The 24124-nt window shown below is 43.3% G+C and overlaps 1 protein-coding gene across 1 annotated transcript in view; it reads right to left on the minus strand.

The window, feature by feature from the left end:
- LOC138641406 (Y+L amino acid transporter 2-like) overlaps nucleotides 1–24124 on the minus strand; it is a 113763-nt gene that overhangs the window by 51315 nt on the left and 38324 nt on the right. The window contains exon 4 of the mRNA XM_069728938.1: nucleotides 21017–21161. Coding sequence (XP_069585039.1) covers nucleotides 21017–21161 — 145 coding nt within the window. The remainder of the gene's footprint in view (nucleotides 1–21016; nucleotides 21162–24124) is intronic.

Consider the following 24124-nt stretch of genomic DNA (forward strand, 5'->3'; position numbering starts at 1 on the left):
CTGATCAGTTTTTCTGTAGTTGTAGAGTGGGAGGAGGCCCTTGTCCATAATATGAGGAAAATCAGCACTAATTACTAATTAAGTGTCTGGTGCCACCCTGTCCAACTTTTTCTGAGACCATGTAAGGCTGCTTTCACACTAGCGTTTTTTTAAATACGTCGTAATGCGTCGTTTAGGGGAAAAAACGCATCCTGCAAAGTTGTCTGCAGGATGTGTTTTTGCCCCATAGACTAACATTAGCGACGCATTGCGACGCATTGACACACGTCGCAACCGTCGTGCGATGGTTGTGCCGTGTTGCGGCGGACCGCCGGGAGCAAAAAACGTTACATGTAACGTTTTTTGCTTCCAACGGTCCGCCATTTCCGACCGCGCATGCACGGCCGGAACCCCTCCCCCACCTCCCCGCACCTCACAATGGGGCAGCGGATGCGCTGGAAAAATGCATCCGCTGCCCCCGTTGTGCGGCGCATTCACTGCTAGCGTCGGTAACCTCGGCCCAACGCACTGCGACAGGCCGAGCCCGATGCTAGTGTGAAAGTAGCCTAATGTGGGGAGGGGATGCAGATAAGGCAGCAGCAGCATTCTGAGGAACTTGAATTAAAGGGGCTATCCAGGCTTGGGCTTCAAGTTTGCAGTCACTCTATTTGACTGTAGACTTATGACTCCACACAGCGGGCACAGAGTGCATTGTTAGGATTCTCCAGTGTCAGCGTCAGGAGCAGAAGGGCACATGAGTGAAAGTATGCGATTTGCATATATGTGATTACAAGCCAACTAGACGTATGTGGCCTTGCTCGATACAAGTGAATTGAGTGAGGTTGGCACATCTAGTCAGAATGTGGGGGGAATTGTGCAAATCGCATACACATCCGGGACTGAAGAATCCTGACAGCACACATTGCGCACGCTGTGAAGATTCACAAGTTTACAGTCACATAGAGTACCAGTAGACGTGAACCTAAGCCTGTACAATCTTCTTAAGGTGCATAATCCATCAATGCAATAATGACTGTTATGTCTCATTAAAGGGGATGTATAATGTTCTGCCCTCAGAAGAACAGTGCTCTACTGCCTCCCTGCTTCCTGCATGCTTGGGTTTGTGAACTCCTGTCTCCTGAAGATTGACAGTACAAATGCTTCTCACTAAATTAGAATATCATCAAGAAGTTAATTTCTTTCAATAACAAAAAGTGAAACTCATATTATATAGAGTCATTACAAACAGAGTGATCTATTTCAAGTGTTTATTTCTGTTAATGTTGATGATTATGGCTTACAGTCACTGAAAACCCAAAAGTCATTTATCTCACTAAATTAGAATACTTTATAACATCAGCTTGAAAAATGATTTTAAAATCTGAAATGTTGGCCTACTGAAATGTATGTTCAGTAAATGCACTCAATACTTGGTCGGGCTTCTTTTGCATCAATTACTGCGTCAATGCAGCGTGGCATGGAGGCGATCCGCCTGTGGCACTGCTGAGGTGTTATGGAAGCCCAGGTTCCTTTGATAGCAGCCTTCAGCTCGTCTGCATTGTGGGGTCTAATTATTCTAATTTAGCAAAAAAGCACATGTATACACCAGAGACATGGCTTTGCCACTAGCTCAAGCTGTGTGCTTTCCCATGTTGCAAGTAGATCCTGCTTTACCACTGCAGCATGGGATAAGCACAGAGACACTGAAGCTGGATGGAACCAGGGACAGCTTTGAAGTAGCACCTACAGAGATCGTGCCAAATTCAGAGCCGTGCTTGCAGGATCTAAAGGATAAAGCATGGAAGTGCACAGTCTTTGCCACGGAAATTGGCCACCTCTCATACTAAAGAGATGGCTGGTAACCTAGGCACAAGCTGTATACAATAGAATTAAAAATCCCTCTGTTCTTGAGAACAGAGATGATATTTAACTTTTAATGAGCAGTAAGTGTCAAAGTAGTCTTTTTACATTCCTTTAATTTTATCGTGACAAAACAAGGTCCGTTATTCCCACTTAACATCCTTGTTGCTCCTAGATTTAGCTGCTGTCTATTTACTACATAGGATTAAATATCACACCTCACTTTTTTTATAGTTTGAGTAAATTTAGGCTGTAATTAGATGTTGTATAATGTGATGATATGCAGTGTACAAGTGTAACCTCTGTCTTTGAGTGCCATCTTGTGGTAGCCTTTTGCTTTTTGTTGCCTTTTTTAAAAAAAATGTTTTGGTGCAAGCAGATTTAACACATGAGAATGTTACCAAAAGTGACAAATTCTATTTTTGCAAATCTTGACACCAATAACTCTTTATGTCATCATACATCCATACCACCAATAGTAAATACACAATGATTGTGCGATAGCTGAGCCTTCTGGTAAGTGGATATATTCTAATTCTACAATATATCATGAATAAATAAGTAGAATGCCGCATCTGCTAAATGTTGTTTTCATCTTCTGGGGAGATTAGTTTCTGATTATTAAAAGGTACCGTAAGTGTTTGGTATAAAAAATAAATGTGCTAAAAAAGTAGTGTTTTTGCAGTGGCTTTCTGCAATGCTAACAAACGGTGTGAACATAAGCCTTTACAGAGTTTATTCAGGATTCATAATGAATTGTTGTGTGGGGAACTCATTGGCTTCGGTGCCACACATGAAGGTACATAGAGGGCACATAATATTTGAAAGGGTTCTGTATTGAATTTGCCATTGTACTGCAAATTTTTCAAATTTTTCAAAGTTGCTGCAGCGTCCGGTAGTGGCTGCGGCGCTGACATCATGTTGACGGAGCGGCAGCCAGTCAGTGAACTCTGTTGGTTTATACGTAACACCCCCTCAGAGCCACTAAATTCACTGATTGACTGCAGCACAGTCAACTTAAAGGGGTTGTCCACTACAAGAACAACCCCTTCTTACACTATATGTTATGCTCTGATAAAATAATTAAACCTATACTGACCTCCTGTGCGGGCTTCATTCCAGCGGTGTCGGCACCCACGGTCCTGGGGCTGTGATGCGGTGGAATGACACGTGATGCCCGACTTCCAATCAGCGCTGACGTCACTGTCTCCACCTTCGGACAATCTGAACATGGAGAGGAAGTCTGGGCTGCAGCTGCTCCCTGGCTTCCTCTTCAGTGTCACAAAATTGGATCACAGCCCTCAGGAGAGAGGGAGTGCCTACACCACGGGGATGAGGCCAGCATGAAAGGTGAGTATAGGCTTTACTAGTTTATCAGAGCATAACATTTAGTTTATTAATAAAAAACATTTAAGGATGGATGCCTCATGTCAGACAAAAAAGACGCAGCAAAGATTGGCAACACAATTAAGATGATATACTAATTTTCATTTAACAAAGTGATCAAATTAATCCCATGCATAATAAATGTATGAGTCCAGTAATGGATGTCTTAATTATATGGTATTGTAAAAAGAAACAATGATAACAATGCTGGGCAAAGTGCCATTTGCTCTATACAGTTAAAGTGCATGTGAACAAGATCCTATCAGGCAAAGAGGAGGCTACAGTATAATATTTAGGTACAGTTGTGGTTATATCTGTACTCTATAAACGAGAGCCAACTAGTCAAAAGTAACATAGAGTGCCCCTGTACATATAGATTAAGATATTGCTGAAGATTTCAGACCAATACTGAAACTAGATTAGGCAGACTCCACACTGTTTCAATAAGGATTGTGTGCTCCGAATAGACACTCAGTATGGAATAGAACCACATTGTAGAAAAGTGCAAGTGCATTTGTTTTTACCTGAGTTGCGGGCCACGTGAAAGCAAATAGCAGCTGCATATCCATATGCATATGTAAATGAGGGGTCTTTGGTGCATTATGCACGTTCCCATTTCCCTCTCCTGTCATCATTGGCCGCCAAAGCTTTATGATCCTGTGTGCAATGAGTGACCAGTAGTGATGAGAGAGTATACTCGTTGATCGGGTTTTTCCGAGCACGCTTCGGTGGTCTCCGAGTACTTGTGACTGCTCGGAGATTTAGTCTTTGTTGACTCACCTGCGTGATTTGTCGCTGCTAGACAGCTTGAATACATGTGGAGATTCTCTAGCAACCAGGCAACCCCCACATGAACTCAGCCTGGCTCGCAGCCATAAATCATGCAGCTGCATGGCAAAAACTAAATCTCCGAGCAGTCACAAATACTCGGAGACCACCAGAGTGTGCGCAGGAAAACCCAAGCAACGAGTATACTTGCTGATCACTAGTGACCAGTGTACACAGGAGAGGGTTGAGAATGTAGCGGCATGCACTGACATTGTGTGATCTTCGGCCCCTGAGTGTCAGTGCATGTAGGGCTGGAGATTTAGATCAGGCAGCCCTCCAAAGTGAGCGATGTCAATCACCTTAAAGGAAGGTGTGGAGGTTGTGAAAATGGAGGGGGGGCGGGGGGGGGGGGCACTGAGCCCTTGGCCACATAAAGGGTGCACCAAAGTGCCCTCATCTATATATCTAATAGAGCTGTTTTTATATAAAATGAAATTAGTAAAATCTACAATCAAAGTATGATTTCATAGAGAATAAGCCCCCTATATGAATGTCTAAATAGTTCCATTTGAGTCCCTGCGTGACAAACTCCCTTTAACTCCAAATGCGGAAGTGATGATCTTTTTAAATTACAAACAATTTCTGTCTTGTTCTTTAGGGTCTGCCTTCTGCTTGTTTGCAAAAGTTTAAGGCTGTGTGCACACGTTGCGGTTTTTTCGCGGTTTTTGCCGATAAAAACGCTAGAAAAACGCAAAAAAACGCATACAATAATCATCCCATCATTTAGAATGAATTCTGCATGTTTTGTACACATGATGCGGTTTTTTCCGCGAAAAAAACGTATCGCGGTAAAAACCGCAGCATGTTCATTAATTTTCCGTTTTTTTGCAGATTTCCCACTCCAAAATACATTGGGAAGTGTCCGGAAAAAAACGCGGCAAAACCGCGGCAAAAACGCATGCGGTTTTCTTGCGGATTTCTTGCAGAAAATGTCTGGAATTCTCAGGAATTTTCTGCGAGAAATCCGTGTGCACATAGCCTAAAACTTGAGACCCCATCAGAGGTCTATCTCTCACCTAGCCAAATTTGATCTCCTGCTTTGAACTGAGGATGGTTAAACACACCCAAGACACAAGTCTGCAAATGAAGTTTCTGGTTTGGTGCCTTATCCTAAGTCATGAGGCAAGGCTCGTTAAAGGGTCAAAATTAACTTTTAGGATTTCATCATCCAATAGGTAGAAGTAATGGGAGAAAACCACTGTGTTGTTTCCTGATGAAGGAGTCTTTGAACTCTGAAACATGAATAAAAACCACATTTGCTAATACGTTCGGACTTTCAGTGATTCAGCAGCGCCAGTAGCGTAGCTGAGAGGGGGCCCACCCGGAGCTACGCTTCTGTAACAGATACAGTTACATTCTGCGGAAGAGCAGGGAGAATCGATCTCCCTGCTCTGCCGCTGGCTGCTATGGGGCCCCTGAGCAGGCGGGGGGCCCCAGTGCCAGCAGTGGGCCCACCGTCTGTCATCGCAAGGTCAGCTGTACCTGCATTTAGCTGATACAGCTGACCACATTGATGGGGCAGGAGGGCTTCACTATGCTCCTTCCCTCATCATCCCCCTGTTAGCGTCCAACGTCACCGACGCTGCCACTGACAGCGGGCGCGATGACATCACTGCCCGGCGCTCGCTGTCAGGAGATGAGCAGGCGCTCAGAGCAGCACAGGAACCAGGAAGAAGAGAGGTGAGTATTTGTTATTTTTTTTTATGGGGTGCTGCCTTATACTACAACGTCTGCCTATAGGGGTGCTCTCTTCTACTACAGGGTCTGAGTATAGGCGTGCTGCTTTATACTACAGGGTGTGCCTATGGGGTGCTGTCTTATACTAGAGGGTCTACCTATAGGGGTGCTGCCTTACACTACAGGGTCTGCCTGTGGGGGTGCTGTCTTATACTACAGGGTCTGCCTATGGGATGCTGCTGTATACTACAGGGTCTGCCTGTGGGGTGCTGCCTTATACTACAGGGTCTGCCTATGGGGGTTCTGCCTTATACTACAGGGTATGCCTGTGAGGGTGCTAGCTTATACTACAGGGTCTGCCTATGGGGTGCTGCCTTATACTACAGGGTCTGGCTATAGGGGTGCTGCTTTACACTACAGGGTCTGCCTATAGGGGTGCTGCTTTATACTACAGGGTCTGCCTATGGGGTGCTGTCTTATACTACAGAGTCTGCCTATGGGGTGCTGCCTTATACTACAGGGTCTGCCTATGGGATGCTGCCTTATACTACAGGGTCTGCCTATGGTGATGCTGCCTTATACTATAGGGTCTTCCTATGGGGTACTGTCTTATACTACAGAGTCTGCCTATGGGGTGCTGCCTTATTCTTCAGGGTCTGCCTATGGGCATGCTGCCTTGTACTACAGGGTCTGCCTATGGGGTGCTGTCTTATACTACAGGGTCTGCCTATGGGGTGCTGCCTTATACTACAGGGTCTGGTTATAGGGGTGCTGCTTTACACTACAGGGTCTGCCTATAGGGGTGCTGCTTTATACTACAGGGTCTGCCTATGGGGTGCTGTCTTATACTACAGAGTCTGCCTATGGGGTGCTGCCTTATACTACAGGGTCTGCCTATGGGATGCTGCCTTATACTATAGGGTCTTCCTATGGGGTGATCTTATACTACAGGGTCTGCCTATGGGGTGCTGCCTTATACTACAGGGTCTGCCTATGGGGATTCTGTCTTATACTACAGGGTCTGCATATGGGATGCTGCCTTATACTACAGGGTCTGCCTATGGGGGTGCTGCCTTACACTAGAGGGTCTGCCTACGGGGGTTCTGTCTTATACTACAGAGTCTGCCTATGAGGTGCTGCTTTATACTACAGGGTCTGCCTGTGGGGTGCTGCCTTATACTACAGAGTCTGCCTATGGGGTGCTGCTTTATACTACAGGGTCTGCCTATGGGGATGCTGCCTTATACTACAGGGTCTGCCTATGTGGTGCTGCTTTATACTACAGGGTCTGCCTATGGGGATGCTGCCTTATACTACAGGGTCTGCGTATGGGGTGCTGTCTTATACTACAGAGTCTGCCTATGGGGGTTCTGCCTTATACTACAGGGTCTGCCTATGAGGCTGCTACCTTATACTACAGGGTCTGCCTATGGGGGTGCTGCCTTATATTACAGGGTCTGCCTATGGGGGTGCTGCCTGATACTACAGGGTCTGGCTATTGGGGTGCTGCTTTATACTACAGGGTCTGCCTATGGGGATGCTGCCTTATACTACAGGGTCTGCGTATGGGGCGCTGCCTTATACTACAGGGTCTGCCTATGGGGTGCTGCCTTATACTACAGGGTCTGGCTATAGGGGTGCTGCTTTACACTACAGGGTCTGCCTATAGGGGTGCTGCTTTATACTACAGGGTCTGCCTATGGGGTGCTGTCTTATACTACAGAGTCTGCCTATGGGGTGCTGCCTTATACTACAGTGTCTGCCTATGGGATGCTGCCTTATACTACAGGGTCTGCCTATGGTGATGCTGCCTTATACTATAGGGTCTTCCTATGGGGTACTGTCTTATACTACAGAGTCTGCCTATGGGGTGCTGCCTTATTCTTCAGGGTCTGCCTATGGGCATGCTGCCTTGTACTACAGGGTCTGCCTATGGGGTGCTGTCTTATACTACAGGGTCTGCCTATGGGGTGCTGCCTTATACTACAGGGTCTGGTTATAGGGGTGCTGCTTTACACTACAGGGTCTGCCTATAGGGGTGCTGCTTTATACTACAGGGTCTGCCTATGGGATGCTGTCTTATACTACAGAGTCTGCCTATGGGGTGCTGCATTATACTACAGTGTCTGCCTATGGGGTGATCTTATACTACAGGGTCTGCCTATGGGGTGCTGCCTTATACTACAGGGTCTGCCTATGGGGATTCTGTCTTATACTACAGGGTCTGCATATGGGATGCTGCCTTATACTACAGGGTCTGCCTATGGGGGTGCTGCCTTACACTAGAGGGTCTGCCTACGGGGGTTCTGTCTTATACTACAGAGTCTGCCTATGAGGTGCTGCTTTATACTACAGGGTCTGCCTGTGGGGTGCTGCCTTATACTACAGAGTCTGCCTATGGGGTGCTGCTTTATACTACAGGGTCTGCCTATGGGGATGCTGCCTTATACTACAGGGTCTGCCTATGTGGTGCTGCTTTATACTACAGGGTCTGCCTATGGGGATGCTGCCTTATACTACAGGGTCTTCCTATGGGGTGCTGTCTTATACTACAGAGTCTGCCTATGGGGGTTCTGCCTTATACTACAGGGTCTGCCTATGAGGCTGCTACCTTATACTACAGGGTCTGCCTATGGGGGTGCTGCCTTATATTACAGGGTCTGCCTATGGGGGTGCTGCCTGATACTACAGGGTCTGGCTATTGGGGTGCTGCTTTATACTACAGGGTCTGCCTATGGGGATGCTGCCTTATACTACAGGGTCTGCGTATGGGGTGCTGCCTTATACTACAGAGTCTGCCTATGGGGGTTCTGCCTTATACTACAGGGTCTGCCTATGAGGCTGCTACCTTATACTACAGGGTCTGCCTATGGGGGTGCTGCCTTATATTACAGGGTCTGCCTATGGGGGTGCTGCCTGATACTACAGGGTCTGGCTATTGGGGTGCTGCTTTATACTACAGGGTCTGCCTATAGGGGTGCTGCTTTATACTACAGGGTCTGCCTATGGGGTGCTGTCTTATGCTTCAGGGTCTGCCTATGGGATGCTGCCTTATACTACAGGGTCTGCCTATGGGGTGCTGCCTTATACTACAGGGTCTGCCTATGGAGTGCTGCCTTATACTACAGGGTCTGCCTATGGGGATTCTGTCTTATACTACAGGGTCTGTATATGGGATGCTGCCTTATACTACAGGGTCTGCCTATGGGGGTGCTACCTTATACTACAGAGTCTGCCTATGTGTGCTGCCTTGTGCTATAGAGTCTGCCTATGGGGGTGCATTATACAATATAGAGTAGGCCTATGGGGAGTGCATTATGCTATATGAAGGCCTATAGGGAATGCATTATACTATATTGAGGACTATCTTCTGCATTATACTATATTTAGGACTATCTGATGCAAAATACTATATTGAGGACTATTTGGTGCATTATACTATATGGAGGCTATCTAGAGAAGCATCATACAGTGTGGAGATTACAGTGAGGGGGTCATTATACAGTGTTGGAGCCATCAAACAGTTTGGAGGCTTCTAAGTGGTCAGTATACTGTGTGGGTGGTACTCTACAGTGAGGGGAAATTATTCTGTGTAAAGGGGAGCTGTAAGGGGGGAGACTTGGGACATTATTAAATGTAAAGTGGGCACTTATTGTTATAAGGGAACTCAGGTTACTGTAACTATCAAAGGGCCACACAGAGCAATATTACTTTCTAGGGGGCAAAATATGGGCACTGTTTTCTAGGGCACTTTCACCTGGCATTACTACAACCCCTGGAAAAAATTATGGAATCACCGGCCTTGGAGGATGTTCATTCAGTTGTTTAATTTTGTAAAAAAAAAAGCAGATCACAGAAATGGCACAAAACTAAAGTCATTTCAAATGGCAACATTCTGGTTTTATGAAACACTAAAAGAAATCAAGAACAAAAAATGTGGTAGTCAGTAATGGTTACTTTTTTAACCAAGCATAGGGAAAAAATTATGGAATCACTCAATTGAGGAAAAAATTATGGAATCATGAAAAACAAACAAACAAAAAAATACTCCAACACATCACTAGTATTTTGTTGCACCACTTCTGGCTTTTATAACAGCTTGCAGTCTCTGAGGCATGGACTTAATGAGTGTCAAACAGTACTCTTCATCAATCTAGCTCCAACTTTCTCTGATTGAGGCTGCCATATCAGCTTTGCGGGTTGGATCCTTGTCATGGACCATTTTCTTCAACTTCCACCAAAGATTTTCAATTGGATTGAGATCCAGACTATTTGCAGGCCATGACATTGACCTTATGTGTCTTTTTTCAAGGAATGTTTGCACAGTTTTTGCTCTATGGCAGGATGTATTATCATCTTGAAAAATGATTTCATCATCCCCAAACATCCTTTCAATTGATGGGATAAGAAAAGTGTCCAAAATATCAGCATAAACTTGTGCATTTATTGAAGATGTAATGACAGCCATCTCCCCAGTGCCTTTCCCTAACATGCAGCCCCATATCATCAATGACTGTGTAAATTTGCATGTTCTCTTCAGGCAGTCAACTTTAGAAATCTCATTGGAACGGCAGCAAACAAAAGTTCCAGCATCATCACCTTGCCCAATGCAGATTCGTGATTCATCACTAAATATGACTTTCATCCAGTCATCCACAGTCCACGATTGCTTTTCCTTAGCCCATTGTAACCTTGTTTTTTTCTGTTTAGGTGTTAATGATGGCTTTCGTTTAGCTTTTCTGTATGTAAATCTAATTTCTTTTAGGTGGTTTCTTACAGTTCAGTCACAGACGTTGATTCCAGTTTCCACCCATTCGTTCCTCATTTGTTTTGTTGTGCATTTCCTGTTTTGGAGACATATTCCTTTAAGTTTCCGGTCTTGACGCTTTGATGTCTTCCTTAGTCTACCAGTATGTTTGCCTTTAACAATCTTCCCATGTTGTTTGTATTTGGTCCAGATTTTAGACACAGCTCACTGTGAACAACCAACAACTTTAGCAACATTGCGTGACGATTTACCCTCTTTTAAGAGTTTAATAATCCTCTCCTTTGTTTCAATTGACATCTCTCATGTTTAATAATCCTCTCCTTTGTTTCAATTGACATCTCTCGTGTTGGAGCCATGATTCATGTCAGTCCACTTGGTGCAACAGCTCTCCAAGATATGATCTCTCCTTTTAGATGCAGACTAACGAGTATATCTAATTTGATTCAGGTGTTATTTTTGGGTATGAAAATTTACAGGGTGATTCCATCATTGTTTCCTCAAAATTGAGTGATTGCATACTTTTTTCCCTATGCTTGGTTAAAAAAAGTAACCATTACAGTTTACCACATCTTTTGTTTTTGATTTCTTTTACTGTTTCTTAAAGCCAGGAAGTTGCCATTTGAAATGACTTTAGTTTTGTGCCATGTCTGTGATCTGCTTTTTTTCTACAAAATTAAACAACTGAATGAACATCCTCCAAGGCCGGTGATTCCATAATTTTTGCCAGGGGTTGTATATTATAGACGGTTACTTTAGAATTTAGAAGGCACAGAGAACCGTACAGCAGGTGCAGTAATAGGGACACATAGGGCAGCAGCGGCTCAGTATTGGGGTTATCGGGCAGTAATAGGGACATATAAAGCAGCAGCGGCTCAGTATTGAGATATCAGCAGGATGAGGAGTTTGTGAAGGTTGGGAATAGATGATGATGGGGCTGGAATATGAGAAGTGAAACATGTCTTTGTTGTATTCTCTGCAGCCGAGTCATGGCTGGAAGAAGTTGTCATGTCGGTCTGGGCCAGATGGAAAAGATGGGAAAAATGAACGATTCCATCATAAAGAACGTCAGCAGTAAGTCCTTATCTGTAACTGTGCTGTGATCTCTTATATGTTCTGTAGGACTGGTATCTACCACTGACCATATGGCGGTAATATCAATATTGGTCTTTATATAGATATTATTTTCAGTAACATCTCTGTCATCTGCTGAGGTTCTCCTCCACTGTTAGGGTGCATCACCCAGTTGTAATCAAGGTTACCTGGTTAGGGGCCCACTCAGAAGCTTCGCCCTCCCCCCCCCGAACCAAATCCCTAGCTATGCTTCTGAGCAGTCCAGAAAAAAAAACACATTTTCTACCATTACTTCTATTTAACAGCCAGTTTCTACTGCACCTGTGGATCTGCTGCAGCTAATTCTCCCAAAGCTTTATTTTGGCTACATCTGGTGAGTACAATTTAATTGTATTAACTGACTATATCTCAGATAAGACCCTATTTGTGCGCTATTTCCTCCAACTGCACTCTTTGGTTCAACCAATAGGTGGCACTTCTCTAAAGAAGCAGTTTTCATATTTAAGTTCCCAGAGGAGCATTGCATAGCCTATGAGTCTCTGGATGTTGATTTGACACTTTCCACAAAGCAAAATGTTCCCCCTTAAACCCCATGAAAATAAACTGATAAATTATGTCTGTCCGAGGCTGATGGTGATATGCTGAAATCAACAGCAACCTAGCAAAAATAACGAGTATACCTACATAACCAAAACTGACACAAAGGTCAGAACTTTCTGGGATTTCTATCTATGATGCACTTCAAAAGCAAATAACTGGGTCAGTGTGTTCTGAATAAAAGGTTCATTATCTTCTAGCAATAAGGTTATCTTACTATTACTTTCTGTTCTCTTGGCCAAAAGACAGAAGAAAAGACCAGATGAAATATATGATGGTTTGGTATACCTAATTGGGTTGTATATTCTCATTCTTGTTATTTGGAGGGGTTTAAATAAACATTTTATTTTATTACGGTAAGTATTTTATAGCGCCCCTAATTCCAGGGCTTTTTGCGTTCAAATACAGGGTTTACAGAACATAATCAGTTACAATACATAACGGAGTAAAAATGTATACCTGAACATGGCTTAATAATTAACAGACAAGTACAATCAGATGAGAGAGAAGACCCGGCCCTCGAGGGCTTACAATCTACAAGGGAGGAGAGAAGGAGTGGTGGCAGTAGGGTTATTTTAGGTTTAGTAGCAAAATCATGAAGCACCAAAGTATATAGTGGTGGAGAGCAGACCACATTAGCTCTCCCTACACGCCCGACGGGCGCTAACAAACCAGGATAGCTCCAAGCAAAGATCAATATGAAAAAACAGAGCATAAACATCCATAACACCATAGTTATGTATAAAAAGGTATAACGTTTATTATATAATTCCATCAAGATAACACCAATATTAACAATGCAATAAGTGCTGTAAGCACTCTGCACACACAAAGAGGTAATAAGAAGGAGACATGTTGATAGCCAAACACAAGGAGGGATGAACACAGTATATTATATCTTTATCACATCCTTTACACTAGCGTTTGTAAGCCACTTATCATTAAATATAAGGTCCTACCGGTATCCCCTTAGCATAGGTGACAAAAGTGTGGTGCCTATAATGCACCGTATACTGGATCAGGCTTACCCATAGTAACTGCTAGAAAAGGTGCCCCCTCCTGGTGTGGCTCCCCTGGACGCGCGTTTCGCGTATTCGCTTTCTCAGCAGGGTTGATATGTGGCCAGTCTCATGCAGTTTAAATACACATAAAAGCGGAAGTGGTACCGGGGCGGCTTCAAGAGACAGTCCATCAACTCTCCTCAACACATCAGTGGTGTCCCTGACATAGGAGGGAAGCGTCTCGACCAAAGGTTTGAAGACCTTACCAAGACATTTTCGGATGTGTCATGGATCTGACCCCAGAGGCCTGAAAGTAAGAGGCATTGAGAGGATACAGGGAGGGATCAGAGGTGGCAACATGGTTAAAACACTTGCACAACGTGAGTGCAGGTGGATTGTCACCCTTGATACCCTAGCTCCGAGGGGATTGAATGAGAAACTAAGTTTTGCCCCGTTCCTCTGAGTGTCTTGGTCCTATGGACCCACATTAGAGCCATTGTGAGGCATCACTTTTTATCTTGTCACGCCTGTGTGACAACGGATACTTAAGATTTTGGGTATATTTATCCAATCTTCTCTCTCTACTTTTGTGTCAATTCACCATTCTGTTTTAAATATTTTTATATTAATTTGTCTTGTGTATGTTTTTATTGTAGTCTACCCTTTAAATATGACCATGGCTTAGGCGATATTTGGGCTGTATCGTATTCCTTTCCCCCATGCACGAATATCACAATGAAACATGAAGGAAAAATGAAGAAAAAAAGTAAAAGAAAAAAAAGAAGAATGGAGTCTCAATTATTATTATTATTTTTTATTTCATATTTGTTTTTCTGTTTGTCTATTTTCACACGCACTATACATATATTTTATTATTAATAATATTGTCAGCACATGTCACTTTATGTGCGTACCGGTATATGATCTATACCCCTATATGATCTAGTTAAATGCTATTACCACAATGTCAGTATTGTGGATGTAGTGTGAGATTTCCCCTGTGCACCATATTCATCGCACTATATTAGTGCCGTCTACTCACTGGTGTCCTCACTTATATGGTGGGTTGGAGTATGCAGCTCCGTGATCTTCTTGCGCATGCCCGCTGTCGCCCGGGGTGTCCGTCCTTTGCTGCCTGTTTGCTGTCTGTTCTAGCAGGGCGCGCGTCACATGACGTCTATCGGCGGACTTCCGCCTTACACCCGCCCTGCTATGACGGCTTAGGCGATGACGAACCTCGGACGCCACCGCGCATGCGCCGCCGCCCCGGTACCACTTCCGCTTTTATGTGTATTTAAACTGCATGAGACTGGCCACATATCAACCCTGCTGAGAAAGCGAATACGCGAAACGCGCGTCCAGGGGAGCCACACCAGGAGGGGGCACCTTTTCTAGCAGTTACTATGGGTAAGCCTGATCCAGTATACGGTGCATTATAGGCACCACACTTTTGTCACCTATGCTAAGGGGATACCGGTAGGACCTTATATTTAACCCCTTTACCCCCAAGGGTGGTTTGCACGTTAATGACCGGGCCAATTTTTACAATTCTGACCACTGTCCCTTTATGAGGTTATAACTCTGGAACGCTTCAATGGATCCTGGTAATTCTGACATTGTTTTCTCGTGACATATTGTACTTCATGACAATGGTAAAAATTATTTGATAGTACCTGCGTTTATTTGTGAAAAAAACGGAAATTTGGCGAAAATTATGAAAATTTCGCAATTTTCCAACTTTGAATTTTTATGCAATTAAATCACAGAGATATGTCACACAAAATACTTAATAAGTAACATTTCCCACATGTCTACTTTACATCAGCACAATTTTGGAACCAAAATTTTTTTTTGTTAGGGAGTTATAAGGGTTAAAAGTTGACCAGCAATTTCTCATTTCTACAACACCATTTTATTTTAGGGACCACATCTCATTTGAAGTCATTTTGAGGGGTCTATATGATAGAAAATACCCAAGTGTGACACCATTCTAAAAACTACACCCCTCAAGGTGCTCAAAACCATATTCAAGAAGTTTATTAACCCTTCTGGTGCTTCACAGGAATTTTTTGAATGTTTAAATAAAAATGAACATTTAACTTTTTTTCACAAAAAATTTAATTCAGCTCCAATTTGTTTTATTTTACCAAGGGTAACCGGAGAAAATGGACCCCAAACATTGTTGTACAATTTGTCCTGAGTATGCCAATACCCCACATGTGGGGGTAAACCACTGTTTGGGCGCATGGCAGAGCTCGGAAGCGAAGGAGTGCCATTTGACTTTTCAATGCAAAATTGACTGGAATTGAGATGGGACGCCATGTTTCGTTTGGAGAGCCCCTGATGTGGCTAAACATTGAAACCCCCCACAAGTGACACCATTTTGGAAAGTAGACCCCCTAAGGAACTTATCTAGAGGTGTGGTGAGCACTTTGACCCAACAAGTGCTTCACAGAAGTTTATAATGTAGAACCGTAAAAATAAAAAATCATATTTTTTCACAAAAATTATCTTTTCGCCCCCAATTTTTTATTTTCCCAAGGGTAAGAGAAGAAATTGGACCCCAAAAGTTGTTGTACAATTTGTCCTGAGTACGCTGATAGCCCATATGTGGGGGTAAACCACTGTTTGGGCGGATGGGAGAGCTCGGAAGGGAAGGAGCGCCGTTTGACTTTTCAATGCAAAATTGACAGGAATTGAGATGGGACGTCATGTTGCGTTTGAAGAGCCACTGATGTGCCTAAACATTGAAACCCCCCACAAGTGACACCATTTTGGAAAGTAGACCCCCTAAGGAACTTATCTAGAGGTGTGGTGAGCACTTTGACCCACCAAGTGCTTCACAGAAGTTTATAATGCAGAGCCGTAAAAATAAAACAAAATTTTTTTCCCACAAAAATTATTTTTTTAGCCCCCAGTTTTGTATTTTCCTGAGGGTAACAGGAGAAATTGGACCCCAAAATTTGTTGCCCAATTTGTCCTGAGTGCGATGATACACCATATGTGGGGGGAACCACTGTTTGGGCACATGGGAGGGCTCAGAAGGGAAGGAGTGCCATTTGAATGCAGACTTAGATGGAATGGTCTGCAGGTGTCACATTGCGTTTGCAGAGCCCCTAATGTACCTAAGCAGTAGAAACCCCCCACAACTGACACCATTTTGGAAAGTAGACCCCCTTAGGAACTTATCTAGATGTGTGCTGAGCGCTTTGACCCACCAAGGGCTTCACAGAAGTTTATAATGGAGAGCCGTAAAAATAAAACAAAAATTTTTTCCCACAAAAATTATTTTTTAGCCCCCAGTTTTGTATTTTCCCGAGGGTAAAAGGAGAAATTCGACCCCACAATTTGTTGTCCAATTTGTCCTGAGTGCGCTGATACCCCATATGTGGGGGGGAACCACTGTTTGGGCGCATGGGAGGGCTCGGAAGGGAAGGAGCTCCATTTGGAATGAGGACTTAGATGGAATGGTCTGCAGGTGTCACATTGCATTTGCAGAGCCCCTAATGTACCTAAACAGTAGAAACCTCCCACAAGTGACACCATTTTGGAAACTAGACCCCCTAAGGAACTCATCTAGATGTGTTGTGATAGCTTTGAACCCCCAAGTGTTTCACTACAGTTTGTAACGCAGAGCCGTGAAAATTAAAAAAAAAAATCTTTCCCCCCAAAATTATTTTTTAGCCCCCAGTTTTGTATTTTCCCGAGGGTAAGAGGAGAAATTCGACCCCAAAAGTTGTTGTCCAATTTGTCCTGAGTACGCTGATACCCCGTATGTTGGGGGAAACCAACGTTTGAGCGCATGGCAGAGCTCGGAAGGGAAGGCGCGCCATTTGGAATGCAGACTTAGATGGAATGGTCTGCAGACGTCACATTGCGTTTGCAGAACCCCTAATGTACCTAAACAGTAGAAACCCCCCACAAGTGACCCCATATTGGAAACTAGACCCCCCAGGGAACTAGTCTAGATGTGTTGTGAGAACTTTGAACCCCCAAGTGTTTCACTACAGTTTATAACGCAGAGCCGTGAAAATAAAAAATCTTTTTTTTTTCCCACAAAAAATATGTTTTAGCCCCGAGTTTTGTATTTTCCCAAGGGTAGCAGGAGAAATTGGACCCCAAAAGTTGTTGTCCTATTTGTCCTGAGTACGCTGATACCCCATATGTTGGGGGTAAACCCCTGTTTGGGCACACGGGAGAGCTCGGAAGGGAAGAAGCACTGTTTTACTTTTTCAACGCAGAATTGGCTGGAATTGAGATCGGACGCCATGTCGCGTTTGGAGAGCCCCTGATGTGCCTAAACAGTGGAAACCCCCCAATTATAACTGAAACCCTAATCCAAACACATCCCTAACCCTAATCCCAACAGTAACCCTAACCACACCTCTAACCCTGACACACCCCTAACCCTAATCCCAACCCTATTCCCAACCGTAAATGTAATCTAAACCCTAACTGTAACTTTAGCCCCAACCCAAACTGTAGCCCTAGCCCTAACCCTAGCCCTAACCCTAATCCTAACCCTAGCCCTAACCCTAGCCCTAACCCTAGCCCTAACCCTAGCCCTAACCCTAGCCCTAACCCTAACCCTAGCCCTAACCCTAGCCCTAACCCTAGCCCTAACCCTAGCCCTAACCCTAGCCCTAACTCTAACCCTAGCCCTAATGGGAAAATGGAAATAAATACATTTTTTTAATTTTTCCCTAACTAAGGGGGTGATGAAGGGGGGTTTGATTTACTTTTATAGCGGGTTTTTTAGCGGATTTTTATGATTGGCAGCCGTCACACACTGAAAGACGCTTTTTATTGCAAAAAATATTTTTTGCGTTACCACATTTTGAGAGCTATAATTTTTCTATATTCTGGTCCACAGAGTCATGTGAGGTCTTGTTTTTTGCGGGACGAGTTGATGTTTTTATTGGTAACATTTTCGGGCACGTGACATTTTTTGATCGCTTTTTATTCCGATTTTTGTGAGGCAGAATGACCAAAAACCAGCTATTCATGAATTTCTTTTGGGGGAGGCGTTTATACCGTTCCGCGTTTGGTAAAATTGATGAAGCAGTTTTATTCTTCGGGTCAGTACGATTACAGCGACACCTCATTTATATCATTTTTTTATGTTTTGGCGCTTTTATACGATAAAAACTATTTTATAGAAAAAATAATTATTTTTGCATCGCTTTATTCTCAGGACTATAACTTTTTTATTTTTTTGCTGATGATGCTGTATGGCGGCTCGTTTTTTGCGGAACAAGATGACGTTTTCAGCGGTACCATGGTTAGTTATATCTGTCTTTTTGATCACGTGTTATTCCACTTTTTGTTCGGCGGTATGATAATAAAGCGTTGTTTTTTGCCTCGTTTTTTTTTTTTTTTCTTACGGTGTTTACTGAAGGGGTTAACTAGTGGGCCAGTTTTATAGGTCGGGCCATTACGGATGCGGCGATACTAAATATGTGTACTTTTATTGTTTTTTTTTTTTTTATTTAGATAAAGAAATGTATTTATGGGAATAATATTTTTATTTTTTTTTTCATTATTTTGGAATATTTTTTTTAATTTTTTTTTACACATTTGAAATTTTTTTTTTTTACTTTTTTACTTTGTCCCAGGGGGGGACATCACAGATCAGTGATCTGACAGTTTGCACAGCACTCTGTCAGATCACTGATCTGATAGGAGTGCAGGCTGCTTCACAGTGCCTGCTCTGAGCAGGCTCTGTGAAGCCACCTCCCTCCCTGCAGGACCCGGATCCGCGGCCATCTTGGATCCGGGGCTGGAGGGAGCAGGGAGGGAGGTGAGACCCTCGCAGCAACGCGATCACATCGCGTTGCTGCGGGGGGCTCAGGGAAGCCCGCAGGGAGCCCCCTCCCTGCGCGGTGCTTCCCTGTACCGCCGGCACATCGCGATCATCTTTGATCGCGGTGTGCCGGGGGTTAATGTGCCGGGGGCGGTCCGTGACCGCTCCTGGCACATAGTGCCGGATGTCAGCTGCGATAAACAGCTGACACCCGGCCGCGATCGGCGGCGCTCCCCCCGTGAGCACTGCCGATCGCATATGACGTACTATTGCGTCCTTGGGAAGTAAAGCCCACCCCACATGGACGCAATAGTACGTCTAATGGCAGAAAGGGGTTAATGATAAGTGGCTTACAAACGCTAGTGTAAAGGATGTGATAAAGATATAATATACTGTGTTCATCCCTCCTTGTGTTTGGCTATCACCATGTCTCCTTATTACCTCTTTGTGTGTGCAGAGTGCTTACAGCACTTATTGCATTGTTAATATTGGTGTTATCTTGATGGAATTATATAATAAACGTTATACCTTTTTATACATAACTATGGTGTTATGGATGTTTATGCTCCGTTTTTCCGTATTGGTTATTTTAGGTTGTAGACTGTTTTGAAGAGGTTGGTTTTTACGTCTGATTGGTTCAAGGAGGAAGATCCAGGGTACATGGGAAGTGCGTGACAAATCTTGTGCAAGACAAGAGGAGAACAGAGAAGAAGGTCTTGTGTGGACCGGAAATTATGTATGGGGAGGTAGTGGGAGACTAGGTAACATATGTATTGAGGGTATGTGTATGGGTATGTAAGTCGTTGGTAGTAATATAAATGGGAATCTCTGTGTAATGGGCAGACAATGAAACGACTGACAGAGTGGAGAGGCAGAAAAGTAATGAGGGGAAAGGTGGATAAGGTTGCCCGGTCACAGCATATTGATGACCTATCCATAGGTCATCAATATGTGTACAAGTGCCAAACAAATACCTTTGCCTGCACTTTGCTCAGGGCCACCAGTGCAGACAACGGTCTGACACTGAGTAATATTGAGGCATTCTCATCAGTGACATCCAAGAGCAAACCTCCAAGCACCTGCTATAGTAATTGTTATAGATTTTGTATGGTTTAGATGCAGCAATCATGTATTTTATGAGTTTATATTGTTTATATTAATATATGCAGAAAACTGGTGCGATTACATTAATATATGTCCTAGTCTGTCCATAGAAATCAGTGTAACCCAATCCTGCCTGGCAGACACTACAGCCATGTTTAATTTGCTCCTGCAGTATTAGTCTATATGATACATGATAAAGTCGAAGGGCATTTGCATGCTAAAAGTGAACGGTCAATTTGTTCTTCAAGAAAAGTAAATAAAATGGCAGGGTTGTATGAAGGGAGCAGTTATATGAAGGGTGCAGTTATGTAACAGAAGCGGTTGTGGTGGGCTCTTATCTAGTTTAGAGTCGGTCAACACGGAATTCTGGTTTGGGATTTATTTGGAGGTTCTGGTATTTATTAGTTTAAGAGATTTGGTAGAACTTATTAATGGGTCTGAATTTGTTGGCAAGGTCAACTCTGAGGCCTCTATGTTTAGGGGTCTTGTGTGTAATCTGTATACTTTTTTGGGTGTTCTAAAACTGGTCAAAAATTTTGTGTGTCACATCACGCGTGTTAATCTCTCTAAAGTTTCTCTTACATTGGCAAGTATTATGTAAACTGTGTGCTTGGGTTGTCTTATCAATAATTCATCTTTTAGTTCAGATTTAATAACTGTAATTATGCAAAAACATTTAAAAATGCACATACAATATTTTGCATATTTTAATATGCTATTATACACGTGATTAAAATTGTTGTTCAGCCAGAAAAAAAACACTTAAAACGTTATGCAATAATAAAAGAAAACATCTCTTTAGCAGGGAACACAAGAAAAGTAAGGACCAGGGCGGCAGAAGATCAATAAGTTCTTGATGACTTCTTTTGTTTAGATTATTTTTAGCAGTTTTTTAAACAATTTCTCCTGGCTGGACAACCACCTTAATAGTGAATATTTTACCTCTTTGGATTTTTCATTTCTTCTGTTACATAATTGATACAGTCCCAGCCAGAAAAAGAATACAAAGCAGAGTAGAAGGCCATAGTTAATGACCCTATATTAGTTTTGGAGCCTTCAAATGCTCTTTCTAGATTATAGGTGTTACCTGAAATTACAATATAAAAAAAAATTGTAAATTTCATTAAAATTTAGTTTTTGCATATGTGCGTCAATTTCTAGATGAGGTGACTTCTCTATCACTCTTACTGAAACAGGACGTCATCAGGGAGGGGAGAGATGGTGACAGAAGCTGTAGTAAGGGACCGCAGCACAGCCCACTGATTACCTTTTGCTTCCAGGTGGAGAAAAAAGCATTAGGATTGACAGTAGCCTCTGCACCCTGATGGCGAACTGTTTGAGAACCTCCAGTGCATACTGGGAGACTGCAATGAATTGTCATCAGAAGTAAGAAAATAAAAAACACATACAGGAATTCAGAGAGGGAAGGGTAGGGAATTTTGAATTGAAGAACATAAGATAAGTGGTAAAATTATTAAATTTAATAGTTAGACAAAGTATAGAACTCACTTTTTTTCAGACAAACACTTACAAAAATTAAGGTGCAGTGGCTCTGACATACAATTGTGTGAAAAGTGTTTGCCCTCTTCCTGATTTCCTATTCTTTTGCATGGTTGTCACACTTAAATGTTTCAGATCACAAAACAAATGTAAATTTTATACAAAGATAACACAAGGAAACACAAAATTCAGTTTTTAAAAGAAGGTCTTTATTATTAAGGGAAAAACAAATCCAAACCTAAAGGGCCCTGTGCAGCGTCGGACTAGAGCACCTTGGGCCCACCAGAGAAAATCATTCTTGGGGCCCCTATGTAGCTACATAGAAATAGATACAAGACCACCAATTGAGTGGTAAAAAGTGCTAATATCAGGGTATAATATAAGGTAGTACACGTCTTAATTAAGTAGCAAGGGTTGGGGTAGCCCCCTCACAGAATATAATGTCGCTCCCTCATAGAATATAATGCATCCCCCTCATAAAATATAATGCAGTCCCCTCTCATAGAATATAATGCAGCACCCCACAAAATATAATGCAACCCCCTTCAGGTATAACGCAGTCCCCACCATAGAATATAATGTAGCACCCTCATAGGGTATAATGCAGCCCCCCTCATATAGTATAATGCAGTCCACCACAAAATATAATGCAGCCCCCCATAGAGTATACTGTAGTCCCCTCATAGGGCATAATGCTGCCCCCCTCATATAGTATGATGTAGCCCCCCCAGAATATAATGTAGTCCCCTAAGAGAATGCAGCCCCACCACAGAATATAATGCAGCCCCCCATAGAGTATACTGTAGCCCCCTCATATAGTATGATGTAGCTTGTTGTGAATTCTGCTCTTGGGTTCCCTCCAGTGGTTGTAGGTGGGAATGCAGTTGTCTCTGAGTCACAGACCTGGCCAGGTGTATCGGATTATTACAATTCTGACTGGGATATTTAAGTGGGCAGGATCCTTTAGCCCTTGCCAGTAGTCAATGTTCCTTGTGAAGTGTTGGATCACTTTCTGACTTCTCCTGCTCGCTGCCTATTTCAGCAAAGATAAGTGTTTGGTTTTTGTTTCTGTGGCACACTGCCAGTGTGCTTGTTTCAGTTTTATTCCTGCTCTGATTGTAGGATTCACTGGAGTTGCAGATTTACGCTGCTACATCTTTTAGTAGCAAGTCCAAGTCCAGTTTCCTTCCACCGCACAGGGACTGCGATTGTGCTATTGACTTGATTCCAGGCTGTAAGTTTCCTAAGGGTCGACTTTTTAATCTATATGTGCCTGAACATACCGCCATGCGGAGCTATATTAAGGAGTCTTTGGAGAAAGGGCATATTCGGCCATCTTCTTCACCGTTGGGAGCGGGGTTCTTTTTTGTTGCTAAAAAAGATGGTTCCTTGAGACCCTGTATAGATTATCGCCTCTTGAATAAAATCACGGTCAAGTTTCAATACCCTTTACCTTTGCTTTCCGATTTGTTTGCTAGGATTAAGGGAGCTAGTTGGTTTACGAAGATTGACCTTCGGGGGGCATATAATCTTGTTTGTATTAAGCAGGGTGATGAATGGAAAACTGCGTTTAACACACCCGAAGGCCATTTTGAATACCTTGTGATGCCATTCGGACTCTCTAATGCTCCATCTCTTTTTCAGTCATTCATGCATGATATCTTCTGGACTTATCTTGATAAATTCTTGATTGTATATTTGGACGATATTTTGATTTTTTCCGATGATTGGGAGTCTCATGTGCAACAGGTCAGGATGGTATTTCAGATCCTTCGTGACAATGCCCTGTTTGTGAAAGGGTCTAAGTGTCTCTTTGGGGTGCAGAAAGTCTCTTTTTTTGGCTTCATTTTTTCTCCTTCGTCTATAGAGATGGATCCGGTTAAGGTTCAGGCCATTCATGATTGGATTCAGCCCACATCTGTGAAGAGCCTTCAGAAATTTTTGGGTTTTGCAAATTTTTATCGCCGTTTCATTGCTAATTTTTCCAGCGTGGTTAAACCCTTGACCGATTTGACGAAGAATGGCGCTGATGTGGCGAATTGGTCCTTTGCAGCTGTCTCTGCCTTTCAGGAGCTTAAACGTCGATTTACTTCTGCTCCGGTGTTGCGGTTGAGGTTGCGGTTGAGGTGTTGAGGTTGACGCTTCTGAGATTGGGGCAGGGGCCGTTTTGTCTCAGAGGGATCCTGTTAGTTCCTTAATAAAACCGTGTGCCTTCTTTTCCCGTAAGTTTTCGCCTGCTGAACGCAATTATGATGTCGGCAATCGGGAGTTGTTGGCTATGAAGTGGGCGTTTGAGGAGTGGCGACATTGGCTTGAGGGAGCTAAGCACCGTATTGTGGTCTTGACCGATCATAAGAATTTGATTTACCTCGAGTCTGCTAAACGGCTGAATCCTAGACAGGCTCGATGGTCCTTGTTTTTTTTCCTGTTTTGATTTCGTGGTCTCATACCTTCCGGGTTCTAAGAATATTAAGGCTGATGCCCTCTCTAGGAGTTTTTTGCCTGATTCTCCTGAGGTCTTAGAGCCGGTCAGTATTCTGAAAGAGGGGG

The sequence above is a fragment of the Ranitomeya imitator genome, chromosome 6, assembly GCF_032444005.1.
Source record: "Ranitomeya imitator isolate aRanImi1 chromosome 6, aRanImi1.pri, whole genome shotgun sequence".
NCBI lineage: Eukaryota > Metazoa > Chordata > Amphibia > Anura > Dendrobatidae > Ranitomeya > Ranitomeya imitator.